Here is a 26,157-nt window from a genome sequence, read left to right as displayed (position 1 = left end):
GGAGATATAGAGCAGGGTCTTCTATGCTGAATTCCAATCACTAGACTGTTTTAATTCATGCTTTCTATATCTGTCATGACTCTCCCTCAGCTTACAGCCCTTGTCATCTCTCGGGCTCCTATATTGACTTCCTGGTTTTGTCCCCAATTACTTCTCAGTTCATTCTTCAAACTTCTGCCCAAGTTCTTCAAGGATGCTGAGGACCATGAGGAATACAATGGACCTCATTAAGGGGGCATTCCAACCAGCTCTGTGGTACAGAAAGTTCACAGCAGCCTTTGAGATCACCAGGAAGAAGAACTAGTTTCCAAGTAGGGACAAATAAAGTCCATTGTGTCCCCGGAGGTTGTATATTTCAACCTGTTTCAGAGAATAGACCTCTCCAGGTGGGTGTTAGCACTTTAGTATGCTGGCAACCCAGCTTCATCAGGGTAAGTTCAACAGAGAGTGTGCCAGGCCAGCGGTGCCCTGGCTAATACAGGAAGAACAGGAGTGACTCTGGGAGCCACAGCCTGTGCTTTCACCATCAAGGGAACGAGCTCTGCTTTGCCTCTGTCTTCACCTGGGATGCAAGACATTTTTGTGACCTACAAAGTCCTTGTTAGTGCTCAGGGAGTCCCTAGAGACAGCAGGTGACTGGGAGCTGAGCACAAGAGCAATGAAGAAGAGTGAACAAAGAAATTGCTGATTTCCTGCAGTCTAAGGATTCATCCAGCCCATAAAACATTGAACATATCCTGGAGATTGTTAAAACTGGATTGCATCTTGGTAGTAGGTCATAGGTACTCTGACATACATTGATTGATATCTCACACACACACACACACACACACACACTTTCTGTTACCTGTGTGACATGAGCGTTGTAGAGTTGGCCTTCAGACACTGATGCTTGGTACACACTTTGTGCAAAGCGTGGAGAATTATCGTTCGTATCCTGGATGGAAACTGCTACTTTGGTGAAGGCTCTATGCCCACTGCTCTCAGCAAAAATGATGAGCTGTACTTGCCTCCTGACTTCAAACTCAAGGAACTTAGGCTCTTCTACGATGAGTTGTCCTAGTTTTATTCCCAAGGTGGAAACATTAGAAAGAAATGATGATGTTATTTTAAGATATCTCAAAACACCATTGACTCGTGTGTTCTGACCAGGGCTACTATGGAAAGAGTTGAGATCTTAAGGATATTTTCAGATTTCCAACATTAATAGGCAAATGTCTATAACCTGGGAGCTTTCTCTTAAATCCTCCTTTTCTCTTCATATGTAACCTACCCCAGTGTCTGCAGAGTCTACATTTTAAACATTTCTTTGAAAAAAAAATCCATCTATTCATTCATTCACTGGGAGAAGGCATGCCACACTGTGCATTCAAAGGGCAGAGGACCACTTTTGGAAGTTGGCTCTTGCCTTCAGCCTTGCTGAGGCATGCATGGCTTTCCTTGTTCCTGCCCTTGTCCTATGCACTCCAGGCTAGCTGGCCCACAAACCTCCAGCAACATTTCCGTCTCCACCTCCCTTCTCACAGCAGGGGTGTTAAGGTTACAGATGTGGGATTACACTGACTTTGGCTTCTTATGAAGGTTTTGTGAAATGAACTTGGGGTTATATGGGCTTGTACAGCTCATGCTTTTACCCGCCCCCCCCCCCCAGCTGTCTCCCTGGCCCACAAACATTTCTTAAATCCACTTCTGTCTCCCTTGATGCTGTTTTCTGGGAGACCGTTAGCATTTTCCTCCATGATCCCTGCATTAGCCACTTCACTGATCTCCCCAAGGATCCAGTCTCCATTCTGAACTGCCTATGGAAGCTGTTGTTCCCCTGCATAGAACCTGTCAGTGGATTTCCACAGTGTGACAAAGGTTATTTTGTCTTTTTTTTTTTCCAGAGCTAAGGACCGAACCCAGGGCCTTGTGCTTGCTAGGCAAGCGCTCTACCACCGAGCTAAATCCCCAACCCCTAGTGTGACAAAGGTGAGCAGCTTCAACTTATAGTCTTACTTGTCCTTTTCCACTTCCCTGTCTCTGGTGAGTACACATTCATCTTAAGCCTTCTGAGTTTGGACAGCTGCATCTTTCTGTTTACCTGCTTCAGTCTGGTTACTTTCCCTTGGTTGTAGACTGTACGAGTGAGCACTGTTCCCTGTCTTTTGAATATCACATCCCCAGTACCTAGTTCACGGTATTCAATACTCAGTACTTCAGTATTTAGTACTCTTATACCCTCATAGAAAATACAGAACCAGGTTACAGAAGTGGACCTTGGGGGATGATGCCACAGCTCAAATTTCTTACCCAAATTAAGAAATTCCTTTGTGTGATTTCTCCTGTGTGCTTCTGTTGTGGGAAGGCATGGTAATACTACAGGTCAAAAAAGAGCCATGAAGAAGGCTAGAAATGGGGATTTCCAGGCACACGAAGTCACATGCATTGGAATTCTGAAGGAATCTAGATTCTCTATTAAGAACTTTACTACCACATTTAACAACTTTTTAAAAAGTTTACTATGTATATATGGGTCTGTGTGTGTGCACATGAGTGCAACATTCACAGAGGACAGAAGAGATTGTTGGATCTCCTGGAGCTGGAGTTACAATCAGTTGGAAGATGCCCAGAATGGGTGCTGGGACCCTGAGTTCAAGGTCTCTGAGAGAGCATCACCTGCTCGTCACCTGTGTCATCTCTCCATCCCTTCTACTACCTAATTCAAAATGGCAGAAATTCAATGTCATGTTTGACACCAGATTTGATTTATTACTTTCACAATCCACATCTGCTTGGGACCAATCCCTCCTGACAGTTTTTAGGGTGACTGTTACTCGGGGTAGCTTCAGAGTCATTTTGTGATGGGCAGTGAAAGTGGCAAGTCTTCAGAAAGCTCTGCGGTGTAAGAATAGAAGCCTGGAATGGAGGTGGAGCTCCCACTCCCCCCAGATCACATCACCATGTACTGTAGAGAGCCGTGCACGGCCGTGCCTCAAAGATGGTGCTGGCGTCCGGCTTCTGTCTTCCCGATGGCAGGTACTCCTTATTTGGCTAAGGCTAGGTGCTGACTTGCTTCCGCACACCTGGACCTAATCTGGCTTGCTTGCGTATGTCTGACCCTATCGGCATTGTCCACATGGCACTATGGGGTTGATTGCCCAGTGGCTATAAAGGGCGTGGGCTGGCTTCCCCCAAAGAGATCAGAGGAGTGAGAGTGAGAAGATGACTTTCCCCGGGGTCAGAAGATTGTCTCAAGGTTCCTGAATAAACTGCTTGGAGAAGAGCCTGGTGTTGCATCTTCCTTGCTGGTCGAGGTGGACGCGACAAGTGGTGGCCCGTACGGGGAACCCTTTTAAGGCTCAGAACTCTTCACGGTCAGGGCAGTACACTGGTAAGTCCCCAGGTATGGCGGGGATCCCCGATAAAAGCGGGAAACGTAGAGCCGTGACCAAAACGGACAGGGAAAATTAAGTAGAGACATGACTAAAACGGACAGGGAAAATTAAGTAGAGCTGTGACCAAAACGGACAGGAAAATTAAGTGGAGCCGCGACCAAAGCGGACAGGAAGCTTAAGTGGAACCGCGACAAAAGCGGGCGGGAAAATTAAAGAAAGTGAAAGCAGGTGAAGGCAAAAGTGCTGCTAGTATCATGGGCGCAATTTCTTCGCACCCAATTTTCTGACTCTTAATGAGCTGCTCCTTTCAAAGAAATTAGATATTAAGAAAAGTAACCTGGAGGTTTGGAGAAAGGTTAGAACTGAAATGCAGCTAGCTTGCCCAGTGTTTCTCAATGCCCAGACTCAACAGACATACCATGACCAGATAAATCAACTAGCAACAAGGGCATGGAAGTCCCTACCTAATAAAGGCGAAGTGAGCAGCAACCTTACTAAGATCCTTCAGGGACCTATGGAACCTTTTTCATATTTTGTGGCCCGAATGGTCAAGGCTGCAGGCAGAATCTTTGGGGACCCAGATACCGCGTTCCCGTTTATAAAGCAGCTAGTTTATGAACAATGTACCAAAGAATGCAAGGCTGTGATCACCCCTTATAAGAACAAAGGTCTAGAAGTATGGATAAAAGTGTGCAGAGAATTAGGGGGACCTCTAATTAACGCAGGCCTTGCGGCTGCAGTTATACAACTTAGTAACAAGAAAGGAGGGAACACTGGGGCATGTTTTCGGTGTGGAAAAATGGGCCATTTCAAACGTAGCTGCTCTCAAGGAGAAGGTAACTTCTATAGTTTCATTAAAGAGTATAAATAAGTAGATGTTAATATGTTATATGTGAGTTTGTAAAAATGTGTAAATGTTGAGTGTGAGTTTAGGCCTAAGCACATGTTATATGTGAGTTTGTGAAAAGGTGTAAATGCTGATTGTGAATCTAAGCTTAATGTATGTGGTGAAAGAACCTGAGACACAGAAGGTTAGTGTCCTAGCAGACTGCAAAGCAGGCAGTCTGAGCGGTTTTCAAAAGCAGAAGCCGCTAAGCTAAGAATGGTGGACGCCAGAACCAGCACAAGGCATCTGCAGCTGAGATCTGTGGAAAATCAATGCAACACAGAAAAACCTGAGTTAACAGCAAAAACGGTGCGGTTTAAAATTATTGACTCCGCAGATGGGAGTACAATTAGTGGAGTCGGATTTTAAAGGCCCTTTGAAGCCAGGCATGGTGGGTTTATTAATAGGAAGATCCTCCACCACCATAAGAGGTCTTAATCCATACAACCCTATGAAGGGCATGGTGAAGTGGAAAGATATCCTCACAGGTAGCTGGCATGGCCCCGATCCTGTGCTAACATGGGCGGGAGGTTCTGTTTGTGTTTTCCCACAGGACTGGCTAGACCCTATCTGGGTACCTGAACGATTGGTGCGACGGGCCCCTCAGATGGAGAGATGTGATGACACCCTGGAAGCTGATGTGCCTGATCCTGTTAGCCCTGATTATGATCGAAGGAGTAGGCGGGATTAGGTACCCTGGCAGGCCTACTGGTACTTGTCTCCCTGATATGCCTGTGGTGCATTGTTCGTTTAAGGGTTTCTCAGCAGCGCAATGCAGCCATGATTATCCAAGCCTTTATAGCCGTAGAGGCTGCACAGTCTCCCCAGGCCTGGCTGGCCACATTAAAAACTTGATCGCGCAGGATGCGAGGCTAGTGCACTGCACTTGGGTCTAGCTGTATTGCAAAAACCCAAGAAAAGCAAGTCTAATTGCATGTGGGTTGATGCCCTAATTCCCACCTCTGCAAAAAAGGGTATCAGACGGGTCAAGTGTTCTCTGGGTGGATGACACCTGGACTAACACCAGTACAATGTCCAAGTTGTTTTTTGGCAGAGATTAGACCTCTGCTCTTGCCTGCTGCTTAAAACAAAAAAGGGGGAACTGTAGAGAACCGTGCACGGCTGTGCCTCAAAGATGGCGCCGGCATCCGGCTTCTGCCTTCCCGATGGCAGGTGCTCCTTATTTGGCTAAGGCTAGGAGCTGACTTGCTTCCGCACACCTGGACCTAATCTGGCTTGCTTGCGTATGTCTGACCCTATCGGCATTGTCCACATGGCACTATGGGGTTGATTGCCCAGTGGCTATAAAGGGTGTGGGCTGGCTTCTCCCGAAAGAGATCGGAGAAGTGAGAGTGAGAAGATGACTTTCCCCAGGGTCAGAAGATTGTCTCAAGGTTCCTGAATAAACTGCTTGGAGAAGAGCCTGGTGTTGCGTCTTCCTTGCTGGTTGAGGCGGACGCGACAATGTACTGTCTGTACAGGAAGGAGAAAGTGGAAACACAACACCAAGTTGCTAGTGTTGTCCGGGAGAACGTGTGCTGGCTGTGGTGCAGAGCCAAGTGGAATGTAAACAAGATCTGTCGAGCCTTTGATAGCTGCACTTGGAATGGATCTACAGTGCTTATGCCTTCTGCTTGGTATTCATTTCAGTCATAACTGACACACGCTTGTGAAAGTCATAACATGACTCCAGGTTGGCACACATACTAAGTCCACATTTTGCTTTACATCATACATCTGAATTTTTCTCAGAAACAACAAAGATGTGGCCAGGAGGAAAGGGCAAGCCCTCCTAATGCCTGGGCTGAAATCTTCCTGCTTTATGATGCCAAGAAGCCTCACAAGTGCCACCTTGAAATTTCTGTGCATATATCATGTTGCCAGGGGCATAACAGCTTGAGAATAAAAGCCATGGCAATATTTTCCAATATATGTACATCTATACAGCATTATCCAAGTTGCAAAATACACATCCCAATGAGATTAAGATTCTTCAAATGGTATGGGCTTGATAATGTAATCGGGTTACTCCAGCCAGTCACCCATGATGGGCATGCATCTGTGCAAATCCAAAGCAGAACGGGACAAATATTTACGTTACCCCATAGCTCTTAAACTCCATTCTGCTATAACTGTGCCTGGGAAACACCGAAAGCTCAATCGCTTTGTTTCCAGTCAGTCTACCAAATAATGGCCTGAGTGGGACCATCTGTTATTTGCATGCCCAGTCTTGGTCAAATTCTCAAGTCCCTGCAGCCTCAGAATATAATGGGTATTTTCAATCCAAAACAACTTGAAATTTAAACACAAAAAGTAAACCTTTTGTTTGGAACTATTGATCAGAAGCTCATCCCGTTTTTATCCTTAAGGAAAGTGACTATATCTTTAGAGATCCATTTTATTGATTTGTCATTCATATTGTTTTCCATTTTATAATTCTCACATCCAGAAAATCAATGTTAGCTACTTTGGGGCACAGTTTTAATGGTAATATGTCAAAAGTCACATGAAAGATGCATTTTGTAATATAAAGTTTTGAAAAATCGTTTCTTGAACAGCAGTATGGTATGTTATATATTCAAATGACCTCCATGATAACACATCTGGTAAGATATAAGTGTGCATAATTTGTGTTACACATGCATGCACGTGTCCTCGTGTACGCATCAGAATGTCCTGGCAAGATGTGATGGGTCCTCAGAGGACAAAACAGGGAGGCAGGCACTGAAAGCCGGTGTGAGTTCCAAGAAGTTCTGCCCTTCAGGTGCATCTCGCATAACTGTGCAGAGTGTAGACAACAATATGAGGGAAATGCACAGGAGGTTACAGGAACTACTAGGAAATCTAACACACCGCAGGAAACGCAAATCTGTCTGTATTCCAGAGGAATGGATAACATTATAAAACAAAACCAGATACATGGAGACATGGTTTTTCTGAACCTTAGTGGTAGTTGAAAGGGAGTGGAAAATATGTTCTGAGATTTCCTTAGCTTACATTTAAGTTTATAGTGGCCATGGGACTACCCTGCCAGGAGAGAAGATGTTCTCAGAGGCACGATTGATACCAGGCTCTGAGTTTCAGACCCCAAAGAATGACTACCGCCCCCAGGAATGCCATGCTAGGTGAGGGAGGAGGCAGAAGCCCCATGCCAGCCAGAGGAACCTGCCTCTCAGGAAGAGATGTCTCTCAGGTCTGACAACTGCCCAGACTACCTTGCAGGCAGACCTGAGGCAGGACAATGACAAGACAAGGCTGGCTGGTGCAATGTTCTGACAAGGCCTCCTTAATTCCTTATGTCTCTAGTCTTCTATTTAAATCAAACCTCAGGTCAGTAGGAGACCCCTAGACTCCTTTATTTGTTCCTCTTCCCAGGTTAGCCACATTGACTGAATAATCTGTTGTTGCTTTTCACTCTGTCTGTTCTCCTTAATTGCATATTTGGGTGTGTGGCAGAGCAATGCTAGCTGGGACCACCAGGGCCTAGGATTCACCCTAAAACTTTTAGTATCAGCTGTATTTTCAGAGTTATGCATGTTAAGAACGCCTAAGAATTAAATTTGGGGATGGAGAGAGAGTTGAGCAGAAGTGTGAGGAAAGAGTTCAGAGTCTCAAAACTTACAACAAATAAAAGCACCAGAGAATTTCTGAAAATTGAGAAGTACAGATCTCTAAACCTAAGGAAAATTAAAAAAAAAGACATAAAAACATAAGAAGAGGTGTAGGAGAGAATCTCAGGGCCCAGGATTTGCCTAATTGGAGTTTCACAACAGATGCCAAGGAGAGGGTTTCGGAAGGTGGCTGATTTCACAGAGCAGCAATGGGAACTGGATAGCAGAGCATTTTACTCTGAGAGACACGAACTGAGTTTAGAATTAGAAATCTAGCAAAAAAACATGTCAAAAACAAAGATTGAATATACATTTTTAGAGAACCCAAGCCCAAATTGGAATTAATTTAATGAATGATTCAATAAAAAGAAAAAAAGATACCGGGGTCGGGGAGGGGAGCCTGAAATGTAATTTTAAAACACCTGTAATCTCAGTGTCCTGAGACTTCAGCAGGAGGATAATGAGTTTGAGGTCAGTCTGGGCTACATAACAAGACTGTTGGAAAGGAGAGGAAGAGGGAGAGAGAGGAAGGAGACAGAGGGAAGGGGTGGAAGGAGATGGAAAGAGGGAGGGAGGAGCAGGGGAAAAGAACAGGAGAAGGGGTAGAGGGAGAGGGGGGAATAAAAGAGAGCAAGGAGACAGGGAGGAACAGGAATAGAGGGGGTGAGGAAAGGGAGAAGAAAATCAGGACATCAATAAAAAGACAGATAATTCTATTTTAAAATACAAATTGTGCCAGATCTGGACACTTGAAACCATGACCAACCAAAGCATATACTTTGAAAAAGGAGTATTTGGACTAGAGACTTACAAGTCTCTTCCATGATCGAATTGAGGTGTTGCCTCGTGTTAGACTCCAATCATATGTTAAAAAGCTAGATTAACTAATAAAGGGAGAGAAGTAATTATATACTTTCCAACCAATACAGGGAAAAATGTCACTGACAGACAATGATTGCCAATTGAACGCTCAGAAACCAGTCAGAATCTGCAAGCTTGCTCAATACAAAGTCAAAAGGCAAAGGAGAATTTCAAGTCTATGTCAGTGCTCTCAAAAAGTAAAAAACAAAACAGCACGGTTGCATTTGTTTTAGCAAAAGAAAGTGTGAAACTCTTAGGCTAACCAAAACAGGAAGACAACAGGGGACATGTCATTCATTGCTATCCTTCCCTATGGAGACTGTTTCAGGCACTATAATACTATAATCAAGCCATAGAAGAGAACACAGTGTGATTCTATGATGCTTCCATCACACTAAAAGATAACATTAGATAGGGATTCAAACACGGTGGTATAATAAACACAAGGCTCTGACCTGGTGCCTGGTACCAGCCTCAGGTTGCTGATCACCTGAAGTGAAAGAGGAGGACCTAAGGTACGCATATGCTAATGTCCTTGACTTAGCGGCTCTACAGTGTATACCAATTTCTAGACCACAATATAGGAAGGAGGAAACAAGGGAATATGGGACAGAAGAGACTTACCATAAAGGGAAGGGACCCAGAGTGGCTTCCTGATCCAGTAAGGCCTTTTTGTTGATGGTGGTGTTTTGTTAGTTTTGTTTTGTTTGTTTGTTTGTTGAGACAGGATCTTTCTACATAGCCCTGGCTGTCCTGGAACTCACTACATATGACCAGCCTGCCCTCAAACTCACAGAGATCCACTTGCCTCAGCCTCCTGAGTGCTGAGATTGAAGGTGTGTGCACTAAATCTGGCCTCCAGTAAGGTGTTATTTCTAGAGATAGGTGACAAACGAATGGACTTTTACATTTCCATTGCCTAGTAAGAAATGACATGCATTTTATCATCCCATCTTACACATATTTTAAAAAATATTTTAAGGTAAATTTCAACCTAGCTAATTGCTGAGTCACAAAATATATTTCCATGGGTAAGCTCTTTGATGTAATGATAGGTAGAGTTTATTTTTGTTTAATAAAGGAATTCAGGGAATCGAGAAGGCTACGCCTGGATCTCAGAAGTGTGATATGGGAGAAGGGTCTGGATAGCCTGCAGGAATTCACAAACCTTACTATTCTTTTTTTCTAAATACATTTAATTTTAGTCCTTCTCCCAGACCCTCACATACTGGAACCACAAGTGGAACTTGAGGTGTGGTGATGTTTGACGCACTATCCTTAGTTCCACTGGGGATGAGGAGATGGAGGCATCTAGCACATCTGTCTCAGCAAGAACACCTACCACGGGCTGGGTGGACCAAGAGCAGCAAATTCTCTTAAACACTGAACCAACTCCCCAGCTCCTTTTTTTTTTGTAGTTTTTCTTTTTCTTTTTTAAAGCTGAGAACATTGCGACCAAGCAGACCAGCTCCTCTTTTTTTGTTTCATTTTTGCTTTTGTTTATTTTGAGACAAGGTCTTACTATGTAGTTCTGGTTGTCCTCGAACTCACTATGTAGAGAGACCAGGCTGGCCTTGAAATTCATTGCAATCTGCCTGCCTCTGCCTCCCAAGTGCTGGGATTGAAGGTGTGTCCCATCATGCCTAGCTGCTGCTGCTTCTTTATTTTTCTTTAAAAACAAGTATATGTAGTACTTCAAATCAAACCCAGGTCCTTGTACATCTTCTACCACTGAGCCACACCCAGCCCTATGCCATTTCTCTCTTTTTCTTTGAATTAATTGTTAATTTCTTTTTACATAGTTCCTTTTTCTATAAAAAAAAAAGGATCATACCTATCTCTAGATATTAACTGGCCTTTTGTTTTGTTCCTGTCAAGATGGCATGAATATGATCATAATTTGAATTTAGGAATACTTTGAGGATGATTAGTGCCACAGCACCACCCTGGATGAGATGATATTTACTCAAACAAACTCACTCTTATTTTTCTCCCACAAGCACATAGCATAGATTAAATGAAGCAGTTGAGCTGTACAGAAATGCAGAAATTATTAGAAATATTCTTGTTGAGGTTTGACAATGGGGCCATTGATACCCATCACTCTCTATGCTTGTGTGATTGTTGGTGCTCACTTACAGCGTAATAATAGTCTTACGGAAGCCAAGTTTAACGCACCCCCTATTTGAAGGTAGTTTCTTTAACAACACAGAGAAATTTCCCATGAGTCCTTGACTTTCCCAGTTGAGATGAGTGGTGAATTAGAGGCCCTTCCAGTGAAAAGTCCCCAAGGCCAGAGTATGTTTATTTTTAAATCAAATTCAGTACCAATGATCTCCCTAATTTTGTCTTCAATTTCCCAAGCAGGTGGATAAATTATAAACAGAAACCAATGCATCGCCAAAAAAAAAAAAAAAAAAAAAAAAAAAAAAAAAAAAAAAAAAAAAAGAAGGATAGACAGGGTCTAATTTGGAAATAGTGAGAACATGATTTTCAGTGACTCTATACATATAAACAAATACCCAGCTTTGGGTTTCCCATAATTTCTCATGGGCTGCCATAAAACAATTCCTATTTACCTTAAGATTATTTAGCTCTAACAATTTCAAACTTTTAAGTTTTTAATTTATCCTTTCACAATTTCATGTACATATGTATGTTTGTATGTATGTTTATATGTATACATAAAATCAGATCACATTCATCCTCTATTACCCTCTCCTACTCCCTTCATCCCTGCTGAACCCCTTATTCCTAACAAACCCCACTCCTACTGTTATTAATTTTGTAAATCACTGAGTTTTTAATTAGTTTTCAATTACATGGGCATAGGTGGGGGCTATGGACCGGAGCAGAGACAACCTACCAGTGGCTACACCACTAAGGAATGACCCCCCCCTCCTGTGACCTCCAGCTCCCTGTGTGGGGCTAAGGCCTCATGAACCCCTCCTCTGGCCGTGGTGGATTACTGACAGGCCTGATCTTGAACAGGTCTTGTGGGGGATGCCCCAGCTGTTGAGAGCTCATAAATGTCTAGAAAGCAACATTTCACCACCTTCCTTCCCATTCTTTGGCTTCTGTGTCCTCTCTGTACCCTCTTCTGCCCTGAATCTTCCACATTTTTCAGAATTACTTATCAGCAGTACCAGTAAAGTAAACAGAAAATAAAATCATCATATGGTAGAGAGGAATTACCTGAGTTGGAGCCCAGGGAAAACACTCCATCTTCATTCCCACTAAAAACTGAATATTTAATGGGGTCTGTAATTGATGCAGGAGCAAAAGCCTTTACAGTCACAACAGAAGTACCTGTAAAGTCAGGGTTAAAACAAAAACAACCATTAGAAAATCTCATGGAAGCATGAGAGCAAATAGTGGGTATTATCTTCCTACTCTTACTTCACTAGTCCCTGTGACAGTCATTGTCTTTGTAAGCCATGTCCCATAGTGAGTGCTGGAAAGCAGGGACTAGATAGAGGAGATCTCCAGCCTTGCAGAAGTTATGAACTGGCAGAAGATAGACAATGAACAGTTAGGCAATACCTAATCAAAGTGTGTTTCAGATTGTGTGGACTACCCTGCCAAAGAGAAATTGTAACTGAGAGAAAGCATGGGTTTTTGTTTTGTTTTGTTTTTTGATGGGGAAAGCCAACCCTCCTTTTAAAAGTGTGGGTGTATTAAAGAATAGGCAGTCACCTAAGGAACTGGCAGGAAAGGATTCTGGGAGGGCGGCAGTGAGGCTGGGAACGGGCTTGGTTTGTTGGATCAGTCAGTTGAAGAAGAGACATCAACAGAAAACACCAGTGTACAGAAGGGGAGGATTTGATTGTACTTATGTTGAGTTAAAGCTATTAAGAAATAGAGGAAAATATTATGGTATGCACTGAGCTGAGACCAACTAAGATAACACTGCTAGTGAACACTAACAAGTAAAGATGTATGGACTAAAGGGTACACTGTGTGACTCACTGGGCCACACTACAGCTTCCACAAGGAGATTTTTTGGTTTTGCTTTTTGTTGTTTTGGGGGTTTTTTGTCTTGATTCATTTATTTTGTTTTCCTTTTAAATTTTGTTTTGGAGAGAAGATTGCAAGGGCAGAGGGTGGAAGCAGGGGTATGGGGAGATGAATGGGATTGGGGTGCATGATGTGAAATCCACAAAGACTCAATAAAAGTTAAAAAAAAACAAAAAAAAGATGGTACTATGAACATCTAGGCTGGAGGCAGTAATCTTGGACCATTGAAAGAGAGATAAATAGTAGACAAATTAAAGATGTCTTTTAATATTCCACCTTAAACACTGGGAATGATTCTTTCGCCAGGTCTCAACTAGTCACAGGTATAGCAACCTCGCTAGAGAAAAGCCAAGGAGTTCACTATGTGACACTAATGTTGCCATTGACTGTTAAAACATGGCAGGAACAACTTGGAAACATCTTTAAGGAAGAAGCAGGATTTGAACAGGGTGGAGGAAGGAACAAAATCAAATACGGGAACCAACTGGTTATGAGCAAGAACAGTTTGAAAGGGCTGATAGTAACCATCAGGTAGCTGGCGTGATTTGAACTGGGAGCCTGCCAGGTAGCTGTGGAGTAAGTTCAGACAGAGAGGGAAAGATGGGAAAGAGAGTAGAAACAAGTAGGCTTTATGCTAGGCATCAGCAAGCTTCTCTGTGAAAGGCTGTGGGTTAGTATTGCAAATGTTCAAGCCTACCCAGTTTGGCATGAGAACAGCCATGGGCAGTGTACAAACAGGTGAATGTGGCTATGTTTCAATACAACTGTAAGAAAAAGTGAAGTATGTGTACATGACAGGAAGGGGTAAGAGGAAAGGAAAGTTCCCGAGTCAGGGGTGATGTAGGGAGGGAAGATGCTTAGTGGCTTTGGGGTCCTCTGGGCCTAGTAGCAACTATGGCTGGGACAATCATTACAGCAGCCAGGAGGGCCCTAGAGGACCACAAGGATGTCATTCACAAGCCGTGATGTCTTCACTTCCAGCAGCCTGAACTTTATTGCTCTGTTCTGTTCTGCTTCCTAGACTGCTGGTCCACTCACCTCCTACAATGGCCCAGCTTTTTAAAAAAGTGTTTTCTGTTTAATCAATTTTACTAACATAAAATTTACATGCACATACTTTATATCAGCCTCTGAGTTGAGATAGTACACATCTGTGTAAGCAATGTTACATTCAACACCTACTATGTTTCTAGCACTACAAAAGTTGCCCTTGTACGTCTACTCTTTGACACTCAATCCCTTTTGCAGAATGCTTTTGGCAGGGAATGACTGGTCTGCATTTCTGTAACCTAGATCACTTCTGCCTCTAGAACTTCATATACTTGCCAACCATGTAACACCTGGCTGCTTTTTCTCAGCATAATTTTTGAGAGTTATTTAAATATACTGTGTTCATATCAAATATTCATTGCATTTTTATGGCAACATAGTTTTCTATGATATATATATATATATATACATTACATACATATATATCATACACACACACACACACACACACACACACACACACACACACATACATACACGCACCACAATTTGCTTTTCATTCATCTACGAATGGATTATGCGCATTGTTTTCAGTTTGGGATGACTGTGAATAAATCTGTGAATTCCCACGTGTCAGTGTTTGTACAGAGTTCTAATTTCATTCTTTAGGTGAAGATACTTAATGTAAAGGGTCTTTGTCTTTTTAAGAAACTTCCAACTGTTTTCCCATTTTCCATTGCTGCTGGTGATAGATAAGGGTTCCAGTTGCTCTTCAGTGAGTGGTTTAAAAGTCTCTTCCATTTTACTCACTATAGATTGAACTGAGTTCCATGGCAAGGGAAAATCTCTTCCATACATTTGTATTATATACCTTTCTAGAACTCTATATCAGTTTTGTCTTTAAAGATATATAAACTAACAATAATATATTAATATATAAATGAATAATAATAAGTTATATATTAACTAATAAAAGTTAATTACCCTGATTTGACCTGTCTCTATTGCATATATGTATTGGCTATCACACCACATCTTTGCATCTCAGTTATAGGTACAATCAGTATGTGTTAATCAGACATTTTTAAAGTTTAAGGAGATGGAAGTGTTAACTATCCTAATTGTCACATACTGTGTGCATGTTATAAATCATTATGCTGTGCCACACACACACACACACACACACACACACACACACACACACACACACACACACACATATATATATATATATATATATATATATATAATTAAAAATAATATATTTGTGGAGAGAGGTGTGTGCCAGTGGGGGTCAGTGACCAGTATTGGATGTCCTACTCTACCACCCTATGCCTTATTTTTTGAGACAGAGCCTCTCAGTGAACCCAAAACTCATGGATGAGCCAGCCTGCCTAGCCAGTGAGCCCCTAAGGTCCTCCCAACAGCACCCCAGTGCTGATTACAGGGAGTCGGACTGGTGCTCAGCTTTCCACTTGGATGTTAGGTTCTCATGCTTGCACAGTGAGCACTTCACCTGCCGAGACATATGTCTCTAACTCCTGAATATATTTTCAAATTCTTAGATTTAAAAATTGACAGTATTGGATATCTCTTGTCAGACATACTTTTCAAAAACAAAGCATGTTGTTCTATGTATCAGAGCTTGATTTTTTTTTTTTCGTACGTGCTTAAAGTGTATGAAAAGAGGAAGGACAAAAAGGAACAGAAAGAGAAGAGGCACCACAGTTTCCTAACTTGGAGAAATGCTGGTCTGTAACTACGGGGCACATCAATCTACCAGCACAGACATAGGAAATACAACTTGAAACCCACTTTGATGACAATATCAGTGAAAAAGATAAATAAATTAGGGTAAATTGATTTTTTCCCTAGACTCTTAAAATTTTTTCATGGAGGGCTGGAGAGATGGTTCTGCAGGGAGACACTCATTGCCAAGCCTGAAGACTGAATTGATTCCCAGAATGCACCTTTGCACATTTGGAAGAAATGAACCCACTCCAGAAAGTTGTCCTCTGACCTCCACATATGTGCTGCAGCATGTGTGCCCATAAACACCACACACACACACACACACACACATCCTTACATGTGTGTTCTTTCCCCCAGCCCTTAAAATAAAATAAGTAAATGCAATTCTTTTCTAAAATGAATTTCCACCTAGAATCCCTTAATGCTTAACACTCAAGTTGTATCTATTTCTATAAATACCAAAGACCATGAGATGATTTGTGAGATCAAAACTTCAGTGAGAACTCTCCTTGATAAGAGCCACAAATCCACAAATACAGTAAAACCCAGATAGAATATATGACTCTCTTTTTGTGTATATGCTATGTGGAGGGATGTTCTGGGAAACTGAACAGGGTTTCACACATTTAAGGCAAAGCATTCTGTGAACACTAGACTGCATCCCCATCTCCCCAACCCCATTGATTTTGAGATGGGGTGTCACTAAGTTACCCAGGTTGACTCTGAACTCTCTGTAGCTCTGTAGACCTTGTGACCCCTTTGCCTCAGACTCCCTGGTGGCTGGGATTCACAGGCCCATGCCACCAGGACAGACTAAATCACTTTCATGAGAGTTGTTACACTTAACAGAAACCCTGACAAAGTTTAAAACTCATTCATCTAGATTTCCAAGTGACTGTCCTTTCCAAACCCCTTACAAAGTCATCTAGCAACAAAGGAACAAATGGGATAATGGTGGTAACATCAGGGTACTGCTAGTGTTGAGAATGCTCCAATTGCGTCATAAACTGGTACTTACTGTACCACATACCAAGAGGCACATGGCTCCTGTACATGCCTTCCTTTTCTATACACTGTTGTGCATACACACACACACACACACACACACACACACACACACACACACACACACACTGAAGTATGCTTCATCCATGGTGCCAATCACAGTTCTGTCCTTCCTTACACAACTTATTTTTAAGTACAGGAAATTTTATTGCAGCTGTGTTGCCACATATTCCTAAGGATGTCAGTCAGAGACAAATAGCTATGCAGACAAGATGCACAGACCTTGCCGATGGCCTTTATTTCTGCTTGGGTTAGGTTGGGTTTTTTTTTTTCCAGCCTAATTATAAAAGAACATGGGGGCATTTCTTGTGCGTAAAAGAACAGTGATGAGTACAGAACTGGAAAATATCACTATGGCCCTTCTTATGTGGAGACAAAACATTCTATTTTGTTGCAAATTAAATGTTTATAATGTCAAATGGAATTGTAACCTAGAGAAATTTCATTCAATAAGAACTCTTCAAACTAGCTGCTAAAGTCAGCAGAGAGCCACAAATGTTTATGTATTTTTTTTTCTCTGACAAAGTTTAAATCTGAAACATCCCTATTAAAGCGGAAATAAGTAAAGGGCCTTGATCTTCCTAGATCCTGCGTACTCCCACATTTTTAACATGCCTTTCTCTCTGGGCACACAGGTAAAACTTAAATCACTGTGCATAACACATCAAGGTAGAAATGGCAAGCTATGAAAAATTATCAATGAACCTTCAACTCCAATGAGGAAATACAGAGAATAAAATGTAAACAATAACTTAACCTTTTTCATTCTTAAGCATTTATGAGGTATAATTGAACAAAAAGTGCAATACATTTAATAGTCTTACTTTCCTCTTCTTTACAAAACTCCCATTAAAAAGCCTAATGCTACCCATAACAGCTATGAGCTCTCAGTTTGGAAGCACAAATATGCAATTCTTAATGAGTGCAAAGATCAATAATTATGGCAATAACTAAGCAACTATGAAAATGACATATAATCCTGTGCATGAGCATTTTCATTATTACTAAGCATATACATTATTCTTAAATATGTTATTGATGGCCAGGGTGGTGGTGGTGCATGCCTTTAATCCCAGAACTTGGGAGGCAGATATAGGTCAATCTCTGTGAATTCAATGTCAGCCTGGTCTACAGAGTTAATTCCAACACAGCTCAGACTGTTACATAAGAAACCCTATTTCAAAAAACAAAACAAAAAAATTGATTTGAAGCAGGCATTTCATATGGTTCGTTTATAAAGAACAGCTTTGTCAGTCAGTCCCAGTATCTTTTATGGTAATTTCAATTTCTTACTTTCAATATCTTGAGTGTGTTCTTTGTCTTCTTTCTGACTTCTGCTGTCTCTGTGGAGAAGCCTCATTGGTCTGAGAACCCCCTTGAGGACACATCACTTGTCTCCTAGGACTCCTTAGAGTTTCTTGCTTTAGTATTTGAGAGTTTGATTTTAATGACTTTTCCATGAAGCCCTTTGGGTTCACCCTGGATCTGTCTTGTGAGCTTCTCACAGTAGTCTTTCTGTTTCCTTCTTCAGAGTTGGAAAGTTCTTGACCATTGTTTCTTTGAAGGAGTCCTTTGCATTTTGTCTTCTTTCTCTCTTCTTGCAAGGCTTTCATAATAAATACAATGTTTCCCTTGATGTATCCCATAAGTTCTTTTGTAGTTTTTTTAAATCTCTTTATCATTTTGTTCCTATTGATTGCCTAATAGCTCATCTTCAAGTCCACCAATTTTCAGCTTTATCAAATCTGTTATTGAATTTCCCTTGTGAATTTTCAGTTCAGTTGTAGTATTCTTATGCTCTAAATTTTCTGTTTGATTATTTTTATTAATAATTCTTTATAGACAATCTAATTTTCTTTATGCAGACCTTACTGATTTTATTGGGTTGTCTATGTGTTTTCTTTGGATGTATTGATCGAATTGCTTTAGAATAATTACATAAATTCTTTATTTTATTCTTTTGTTTGTGTATGCCTTATTTTGTGTGGGGGGACGAGTGTATCTGAAATCAGCCAGTACTTGTACTCTCTCCAAATGGGTTTTGTACTGTGGATGATTGATTGATAAATAAAGTGTTGATTGGCCAGTGGCCAGGCAGGAAGTATGGGTGGGACAAGCAGGGAAGAGAATTCTGGGAACAGGAAGGCTGAGTCAGGAGTCGCCAAACAGACACAGAGGAAACAAGATGTAAAAGTACCAGTAAGCCACAAGCCACGTGACAACTTATAGATTAATAAAAATGGGTTAATTTTAGATATAAGAACTAGATAACAAGAAGCCTGAGCCATTAGGCCAAACAGTTTAAATAATATAAGCGCCTGTGTGTTTATTTGGGTCTGAGTGGCTGCAGGTCTAAGCAGGACTAGAGAAAACTCCAACTACACATTGTAACTGTTTTCTACCAGGAATTATCTTAAGTGTAAATGGATTTAGTTCCAAAATCATAATACACAGACTAGCTGAATTTTATTTTTTTCAAGACAGGGTTTCTCTGTAGTTTTGCGCCTTTCCTGGAACTCACTTTGTAGACCAGGCTGGCCTCGAACTCACAGAGATCCGCCTGCCTCTGCCTCCCGAGTGCTGGGATTAAAGGCGTGCGCCACCACCACCTGACATAGCTGAATGTTTTTATTTAAAAAAAAAAAAAAAGACCGAAAGGTGTATCAAAGGCTCTCTTGAGATAGAAGGACATGCACACAGGCTGAAAGGAAAAGGGTGCAAATGAATCCTGAGTCCAAGTTCTGTCCAAAGTGGATGTAAAACTTACATCAGGCAAACTAGATTTTAAGTGAAAATTCTACAAGAGACAGACAACTGTTGCATTACATAATGATAGAATGGTCGGTTTTCCGCAAGATGTGGAATTATAAGTGTATGTACCTCAGGTGATCATGAAAATATAAATAGTAGGCTGGGAGTGGTGGCACATGCCTTTAATCCCAGTACTTGGAGGCAGAGGCAGGCAGATCTCTGTGAGTTCCAGGTCAGCCTGGTCTATAGAGTAAGTTCCAGGGCAGTCGGTGTGACATAGAGAGACCCTTTCTCAAAAAAAAAATAAATAAATAAAACAAAACAACAACCATACAATATATCTCAAACGTTGCCAAAATTGAAATGAGAAACAGTAAACTAAAAGTAGGAGAGGATTTTAGTATTCCACCTTCAAGAATTGATCCATCAAACAGACCGAAGCAAAAGCAGAGCAGAGACCTTAAATAATGCTGTAGACAACAAACCCAGTAGACATATACAGAGCACTTTTTTACCAAACCCCAGAGCATACATTCTTCTGAAGGACACACAGAACATTTTCTAGGTAGCTTGTGTTTTAGATCACAAGACAAGTCCTAATAAAGTTGTCAAGATTGAAATCATAGCAAATTATTTTTTTCACCCACAACATAGTGAAACTTCAGTTCATTAGCAAAAGGAAAGCTGGAAAAAAATCCCCAATTGTGTGAACAATCAATACATCAAGAAAGAAATAAAAGGAAATAAAAAATGAAATGTCTTAAGATGAAAAGAAGACCACACACTAGAATTTTTGATGCAGCACAAGTGGTATTAAGAGGTGACCAGTGGAAAACACCTGCATTAGAAAAACAAACAGCATGCCAACATAATATGTCACAAGGAAATAGAGAGAGAGCAGGCTGAAGCCAAACTTAGTAGAAGGAAAGGGATAATAAAGATCAGAGTAGGGATAAAATAAATTGAAAAAATTAAAATGGTTGAAAAGGCAATTTTTTAAAAATTTTCTTTAAAAGACCAAGTAAGTAAAAAACTATAGCTAGACTAACTGAACAAGAGACAAAATATTCAACAAAAACCTGAGACAAAAGAAGAGATAATATTACTCCACAGCAGGCAATTAATACAATGAACTATGGTGCCAACACATTACATTTCCTATAAGAAAAACATATATTTCTCATAGCCTGCAACATATGAAGACTGAATCATAAAGAAATAGAAAATTTGAACAGACCTGTACTAATGAAATGACTCAAGCAATAGTCAAAAACAAAAGCAAACACCACAAGATGAGATGTTTCTACTGAGGACAATAAACATTCATTTGAAGCGGGGTTATGCTAAGCCTTGCAGGAATAACGGATCCACAAAGGAGAAGGGATTGGGAGGATTGGGCACTAGTGACGACATCTGAGATGATGGCATTTGAGAAACAGGCAAAGGGCAGGTTGTGAGCAGTCACCTGCTGTTTGGGAGCAGAAGTTAGACAAAATCGTGGTGCTGCCTTACATTTTCTTCTCACCTCTCTCCTCTGACCCCTGAATATCCCCCTGGAATCACATGGGAGCCTCCATCAATTAACAATGTTGGATTGGTCTACCTTCAAAGATGCCCACTGAACTTGGTAGAGGGGAGATGTATTAGTAATTGTTTTTTGGACTCCAAAGATGTCTCAAAGTGCAGCCAGGTTGAGAAATCTGGATCTTAATAATCACCACGTCCCACTGAGGCTGACTATGAAATATTGGTGGAGTCCAAGACTCCTAGCTTTTCTCACTCTTACAGCTTTTCTCAGGCTCTGGTCATTCACTGATGGTGTGGAGCACCGTAGTGTTCTTCTAACAAACTCTTCCTAGGACCACCCAAGAGCAGCCTCCAAAGGAAGCTTTCTACAAAATTCACTGGGATAATTTAGTGGCTGCCAATGAATTTCTCCTCCAGATAGGTGATTCCTAAGGAGGCATAAGGGCCTCCAATACATAAGATGCCTCATATGACCCTAAATTCATACTCTCTTGAGTCCCCAAACCTTTGCATATATCATTTACCCTGCCTGGTACCAGCTCTCTTCCCATACTATTCCCCAGTTTTATTTTTGTTTGAGGATATGTCCTTTTGCTTTCTCAGAAGTAATGGTTAAATGGTTCAACAATTTTAAAAGTGTTTTATGAAGATTTACCAAGTAGAAACATCCCTATGGTTTTGTTATCTACAGTTGGAAGCATTCCCCAGTTAATTCTTGCTATACTTTCATGTCATGTCTTAAACTTAAAACTAATGGCAATAGAGATACTTTGGACACTTCGAAATACATCAAACCATCTTTTAAAGGAATAAAGGAAACAGATATTCAAAAACCTTTAGAAAATTGAGTATAGGGTACTCAAAATAGAAAATATGATGTAGAGGGTAATAGAACAGTGAAGGACATTGTTAAGAACAGGAAAGAGTGTCCTTCAGTGTTAAAGTGTATGGAGCAGAGTGACAATCTCGTAATTTAACAGCTACACAACTATCAGTTGTTTACTACAAAATGGTAGTTTTATCTTGCAGTGACTGCTCTAGTGTTTCTTATGGGCACCACTGCTGTCAAAGTCTGGTTTGAATGTCCCAGAAACCTCATATTGTTAAAGGTTCAGTCACCAATGCAGCAGGTTTTGGGAGTGAGGAGTCTGGAAGCCTTAGATCATGAGTTAGTTTTGACTATTGCTGGGGGTGGCTTAGTGGAAATTGTAGGAGGTGGGACCTCATTGGATGAAATAGATCATTGTCAATATTCCTTTGGACAGCTACATTTTGTCTGTGACCCCTCATCTCTTCCCTCCCCTCCCCTTCCCTGTTCTTTCTGTTCCTCCTGCCCCTCCTCCTTTCCCATCCCCTCTCTCTCCCCATCCTCTCTCAGGAAGTGATCAACTTTGCTCCACCACACAATCCCAACCATGATATCTGCCTCACCATGGGCCCAAAGTAATGGGGCTAAATGAGCATGGAATGAAACCTCTGTAACCATGAGCCCAAATAAATCTCTGTTTTTAAGTAGGTTATGATGTTGTTGTCCATTTCAAATACTTTGACACAGAGATTAACCCTTCTCATTGCCCAAACATATTGCCTATTTACCATTGCCCTTTGACCCGTGTTTACAAAGGTCCACTGTACAAGGCAGTGGCTCCTCCAGAGTTCCAAAGTGGCCTCTGCTTTTAGCTCTTCCTTCAAAAGATTGGTCCCTCCTGGATTATAGCCTCAACGAAAGTGACAACTGGCAGTGCCTCTCTGCCACTCCTTCATGCTCCAGAAGCTAGAAAGGATGTTTCCCTTCTTTCCACACAGCAGACTTCCTTAGGAATCCTTTAATTATACTTGGGACCACATGTTTCCTCTGTAAAAAACAGAGTATGATTTCTTGGTATTTCTGCTGTATCCACCCTGATGCTTTCCACAATACGTGGCTTCTGCTTGTAGATCAGGCAGAGGTCTTATCCACAAAACCAATAGTGAAGACATACTACTATTTTTCAAACAATAGCCCCGTTTCTTATCTTTTTTAAAAGTATGATGCTTTGGAGTAGAGTTAGACAAAAACCAGCTTTTAAGAATCAACAACAACAACAACAAAACAACCTAATGGCTGCTGGGCAGAAACTCTGACTGAGGGGTAAAGGCGTGAGGTGAGGAGCTTTTAAACCCAAAGAACAGAAGCTGGTGAGCCATGAAGGCACGGGAACCAAGGCAGCGTCACTAAATCCAGCTTGGCAGAGCTGGTAATTCTGCTCTAGGAAAGGGCCTCACAGACCAATGGCACTCAACACTTGACTTGCATCCTGTTCTTAATTGGTGAAGATTAGCAAATAACTCCCTGATTACGGTTTGGCTGCCTGTATCTTTATTCCTAGAAAGAAAGAAAAAACTAGTAATTTCAACATGGCTATTTCTATCCAAACAGCAATTTTCTTCATACTTAAAAACTGGCACCATGATGTATGTGTAAGTCTCTTTCGCACAGTTTGAGAAGCCCCACTCGATGAGGCTACCTTTGAACGATCAAGCCAGTTAAAAATCCCACCACATGTGGCTGGAGAAAATGGCTCTGTGATTGAGAGCCCTTGCTGTGTAAGACCAAAGTTTGAATGCCAAAACTTACATGGCACCTTAAAACTATTTGTAACTCCAGTTCCAGAGATCTGACACTCTTTTCTGGCCTCCGTGAGCACACACTGTATACATGTGGTACTATATATACATGCAGGCAAAACATTCATACTCATAAAATAAAAAATAATCCCAGCATGGATGAGGGAGGGGCTACTGAGGCCCCACCCCTAACTAAGTTGCTATTGGCAGTTAATGCCTGCTGAAGGTAGGAAGTCACTTATCTCTGGAGGGTGTGGCCCCGCCCCAGTAGATAACCTCATACACAAGCATATATGGGCAGCATTAACTGGACTCAGTGGGTTAAAAGTAATAATGATAGTAATAGAAATGAAAATTTAAAAAGAGGACATGAAGTTGACAGGATCCTGGGAGGGGGGAATGGACAGAGAACTGAGAGATGTATATAATCAGGATACACTGTATACATGTATGAAATTTTCAAAGAATTAATAAAAATGATTTTTTAAATGAATAAAATAATAATAAATTAAGGTAAATAAGATCTAGAGCTCCTGTGGCTGAAACCCAGATGGAGCCTAGGATGAATTCACAGAGATGAAAACTGTCTTGATGTATATGCCTTTTGAGAATTTTAACCTTGCCTGAGACTTTTCTTCTGTCTCCTTCAGAGTTACCTTAAATCGTAGATAAAGTAAAAAAAAAAAAAAAAGTCTATATTGAAAATGGCTACCTAGGCAGCCCTCATTACTATGAAATTCATCTCAAATGCAAGCCTGGTCCTAAGTAATGAAATGGAATGATAGAAAATATTTCTTTCTTCCCCTTTATTGTCATAAACATTCCCAAGGCCCCAGTGACATGGAGCTGCCTACTCTTATGTTTATGAGGTAATTCATTTCCTTAGAAAGTACAGTTCTTATCTAGTTTGTACAGAAAATGATCCAGATGGCAGGCCTTTAAAAACTGCAAACACTTCACAATGATTATACAACCATTATGTAATAGCTCCTTGCTCTAGTTAGAACTTTTAAACCCTGCTAATTTTATAAACTTCATGTCGAGCTTTAAGACAGAAGGAAAAGAGCCACAATAACAACTGAAGTGATGACTGGTACCCTCCTACAGCTTAATCTAATCCTTGCAGCATCCTTGTGAGGAAGTCATTACTGCTTCCACTTTATGGAAAGAGAACTCGCTCATCATGAGCCGTGGAGCCATGACAGTCTCACCCGCCCCACTTAAATAATGCATGTCACATTTCCACACTGCCCAGCTGATGGAGAACAGCAGCTTACTGGATCTCCTGCCAAAGTGCTGGAAGACAGTTTTCTCCTCCAAAATCTCAAGATCTAAGTACACGACTTATTTTACAATATTAAATATATTTTGCTAGTCACATTGCCTCCATGTGTCATCATGTTTCAACATTGTTTCAAGTTTTCCAAAGTCTGAGTACTTAACATTTAGCCAGGGTATCAAAATAATTCATAATGTCAATTTTCCACCCCAGGGCAATTCATAGAAATGCATGAAGTTCTGAATACCCCACCCTGAGGACAACAGTTGCTGATTCACCCTCATCAGGATATCCACAGTGTTAGAGGGAAACAGAAGCCCTGAGAAAGCTGGCTTCTGGAGGCCTGTTTCATCATTTAGTGGATTTAACCATTGTGAATAACCAACTGGTTTATCCTTAACATTTGAACAAGCTCAGGGCTTCCTGGGAAGATATCACTTTAGAAGCTGCTTCTGTGTTGTGCAAAGAGTTATAGGAAATATATATATATTTCATATAATATATACATAAATATATACTCTATTCCAAAGAAAGAAAGAGAGAAGGAACATTGGAAATTCATAAACGGAATGATAGAACAGCAGAGAAATGTGGAGAAACCAAAGGGTGATCTGAGGAAAGACAGAAGCTCAAGACTCTGGCTGAGCTGCCCCTCTGCATGGGGAAGGGAGGTAGACGCTTGATGAACTTGGCCAGGTGAAGAGATCAGCAGCGTTCCCACAGGCGGGTCCACAATAACTGTAAGCCTCACATCCAGGCAAGGGTTCTTGACACTTCTCTGGCAAGAGAGGAATTACATTTTGCCAGTCTCCATCACTCAGAGAGCTGTGGTCAGGGGCCATTTTAATCGAGAGCCTATTGTCTAAACTGAGCTACCCCAGAGACCCAAGAACCAGGAAGAAGCATGGCAGAGCCAGATTTTTAAAAAATACTGTGTTGGGGAGTGATGGAGAATGGGAGGACCACGGGCAGGCAAAGAGAAAAGGGCAGCCAACAGAAGGCTCAGGCAGTGAAGTGTCCAGGGCAGGCAGTCCAGCCCTCAGTGGTAGGAGGTAACCTCACTACCTGAGAGTGACCCAGGAGTTTGGTAGCCCAGAGCCTGGAGTCAACAGGTAGATCCAACCTCTGAAGCCATCTACCCACTGTTCATGGCTGTAGAGTCCAGAGCAGCACATGTCATCCAGACCCACATCTCCCAGAATGATTTTTACTAGATTTTAAAGGTAGGAGAGATAAGGCTGCCTGTGTAGATCCCAACAAACTGAGGAGACACCCTTCAACTTAAATATTAGCTACCTAACAATGGGGACTCTGGAGAGTAGGGGAACCTATCGAGTCCCCAGACTAAACTAAGTGTGGCAAGCAGAGGCCCCTTATACACAAAGAAAGGAGGTTGCTGAAGTTAAGGCCATTCCAACAGATGTCAGTATGAGA

General features: G+C 41.4%; 1 protein-coding gene across 1 annotated transcript in view; it reads right to left on the bottom strand.

Annotated features, from left to right (window-relative positions):
• Positions 1–26,157, bottom strand: part of Dchs2 (dachsous cadherin-related 2) — a 221,099-nt gene that overhangs the window by 18,921 nt on the left and 176,021 nt on the right. Inside the window, exons 14-15 of the mRNA XM_052730019.1 lie at positions 11,931–12,044; positions 848–1,059 (exon numbers count right to left, since the gene is read on the bottom strand). Coding sequence (XP_052585979.1) covers positions 848–1,059; positions 11,931–12,044 — 326 coding nt within the window. The remainder of the gene's footprint in view (positions 1–847; positions 1,060–11,930; positions 12,045–26,157) is intronic.

This window comes from Peromyscus californicus, unplaced genomic scaffold (assembly GCF_007827085.1).
Source record: "Peromyscus californicus insignis strain IS unplaced genomic scaffold, ASM782708v3 Scaffold_9__1_contigs__length_137607984, whole genome shotgun sequence".
In the NCBI taxonomy this organism is placed as follows: domain Eukaryota; kingdom Metazoa; phylum Chordata; class Mammalia; order Rodentia; family Cricetidae; genus Peromyscus; species Peromyscus californicus.
Note: the sequence above shows the minus strand (reverse complement) of the source record. Positions and strands in the feature narration are given on the sequence as shown.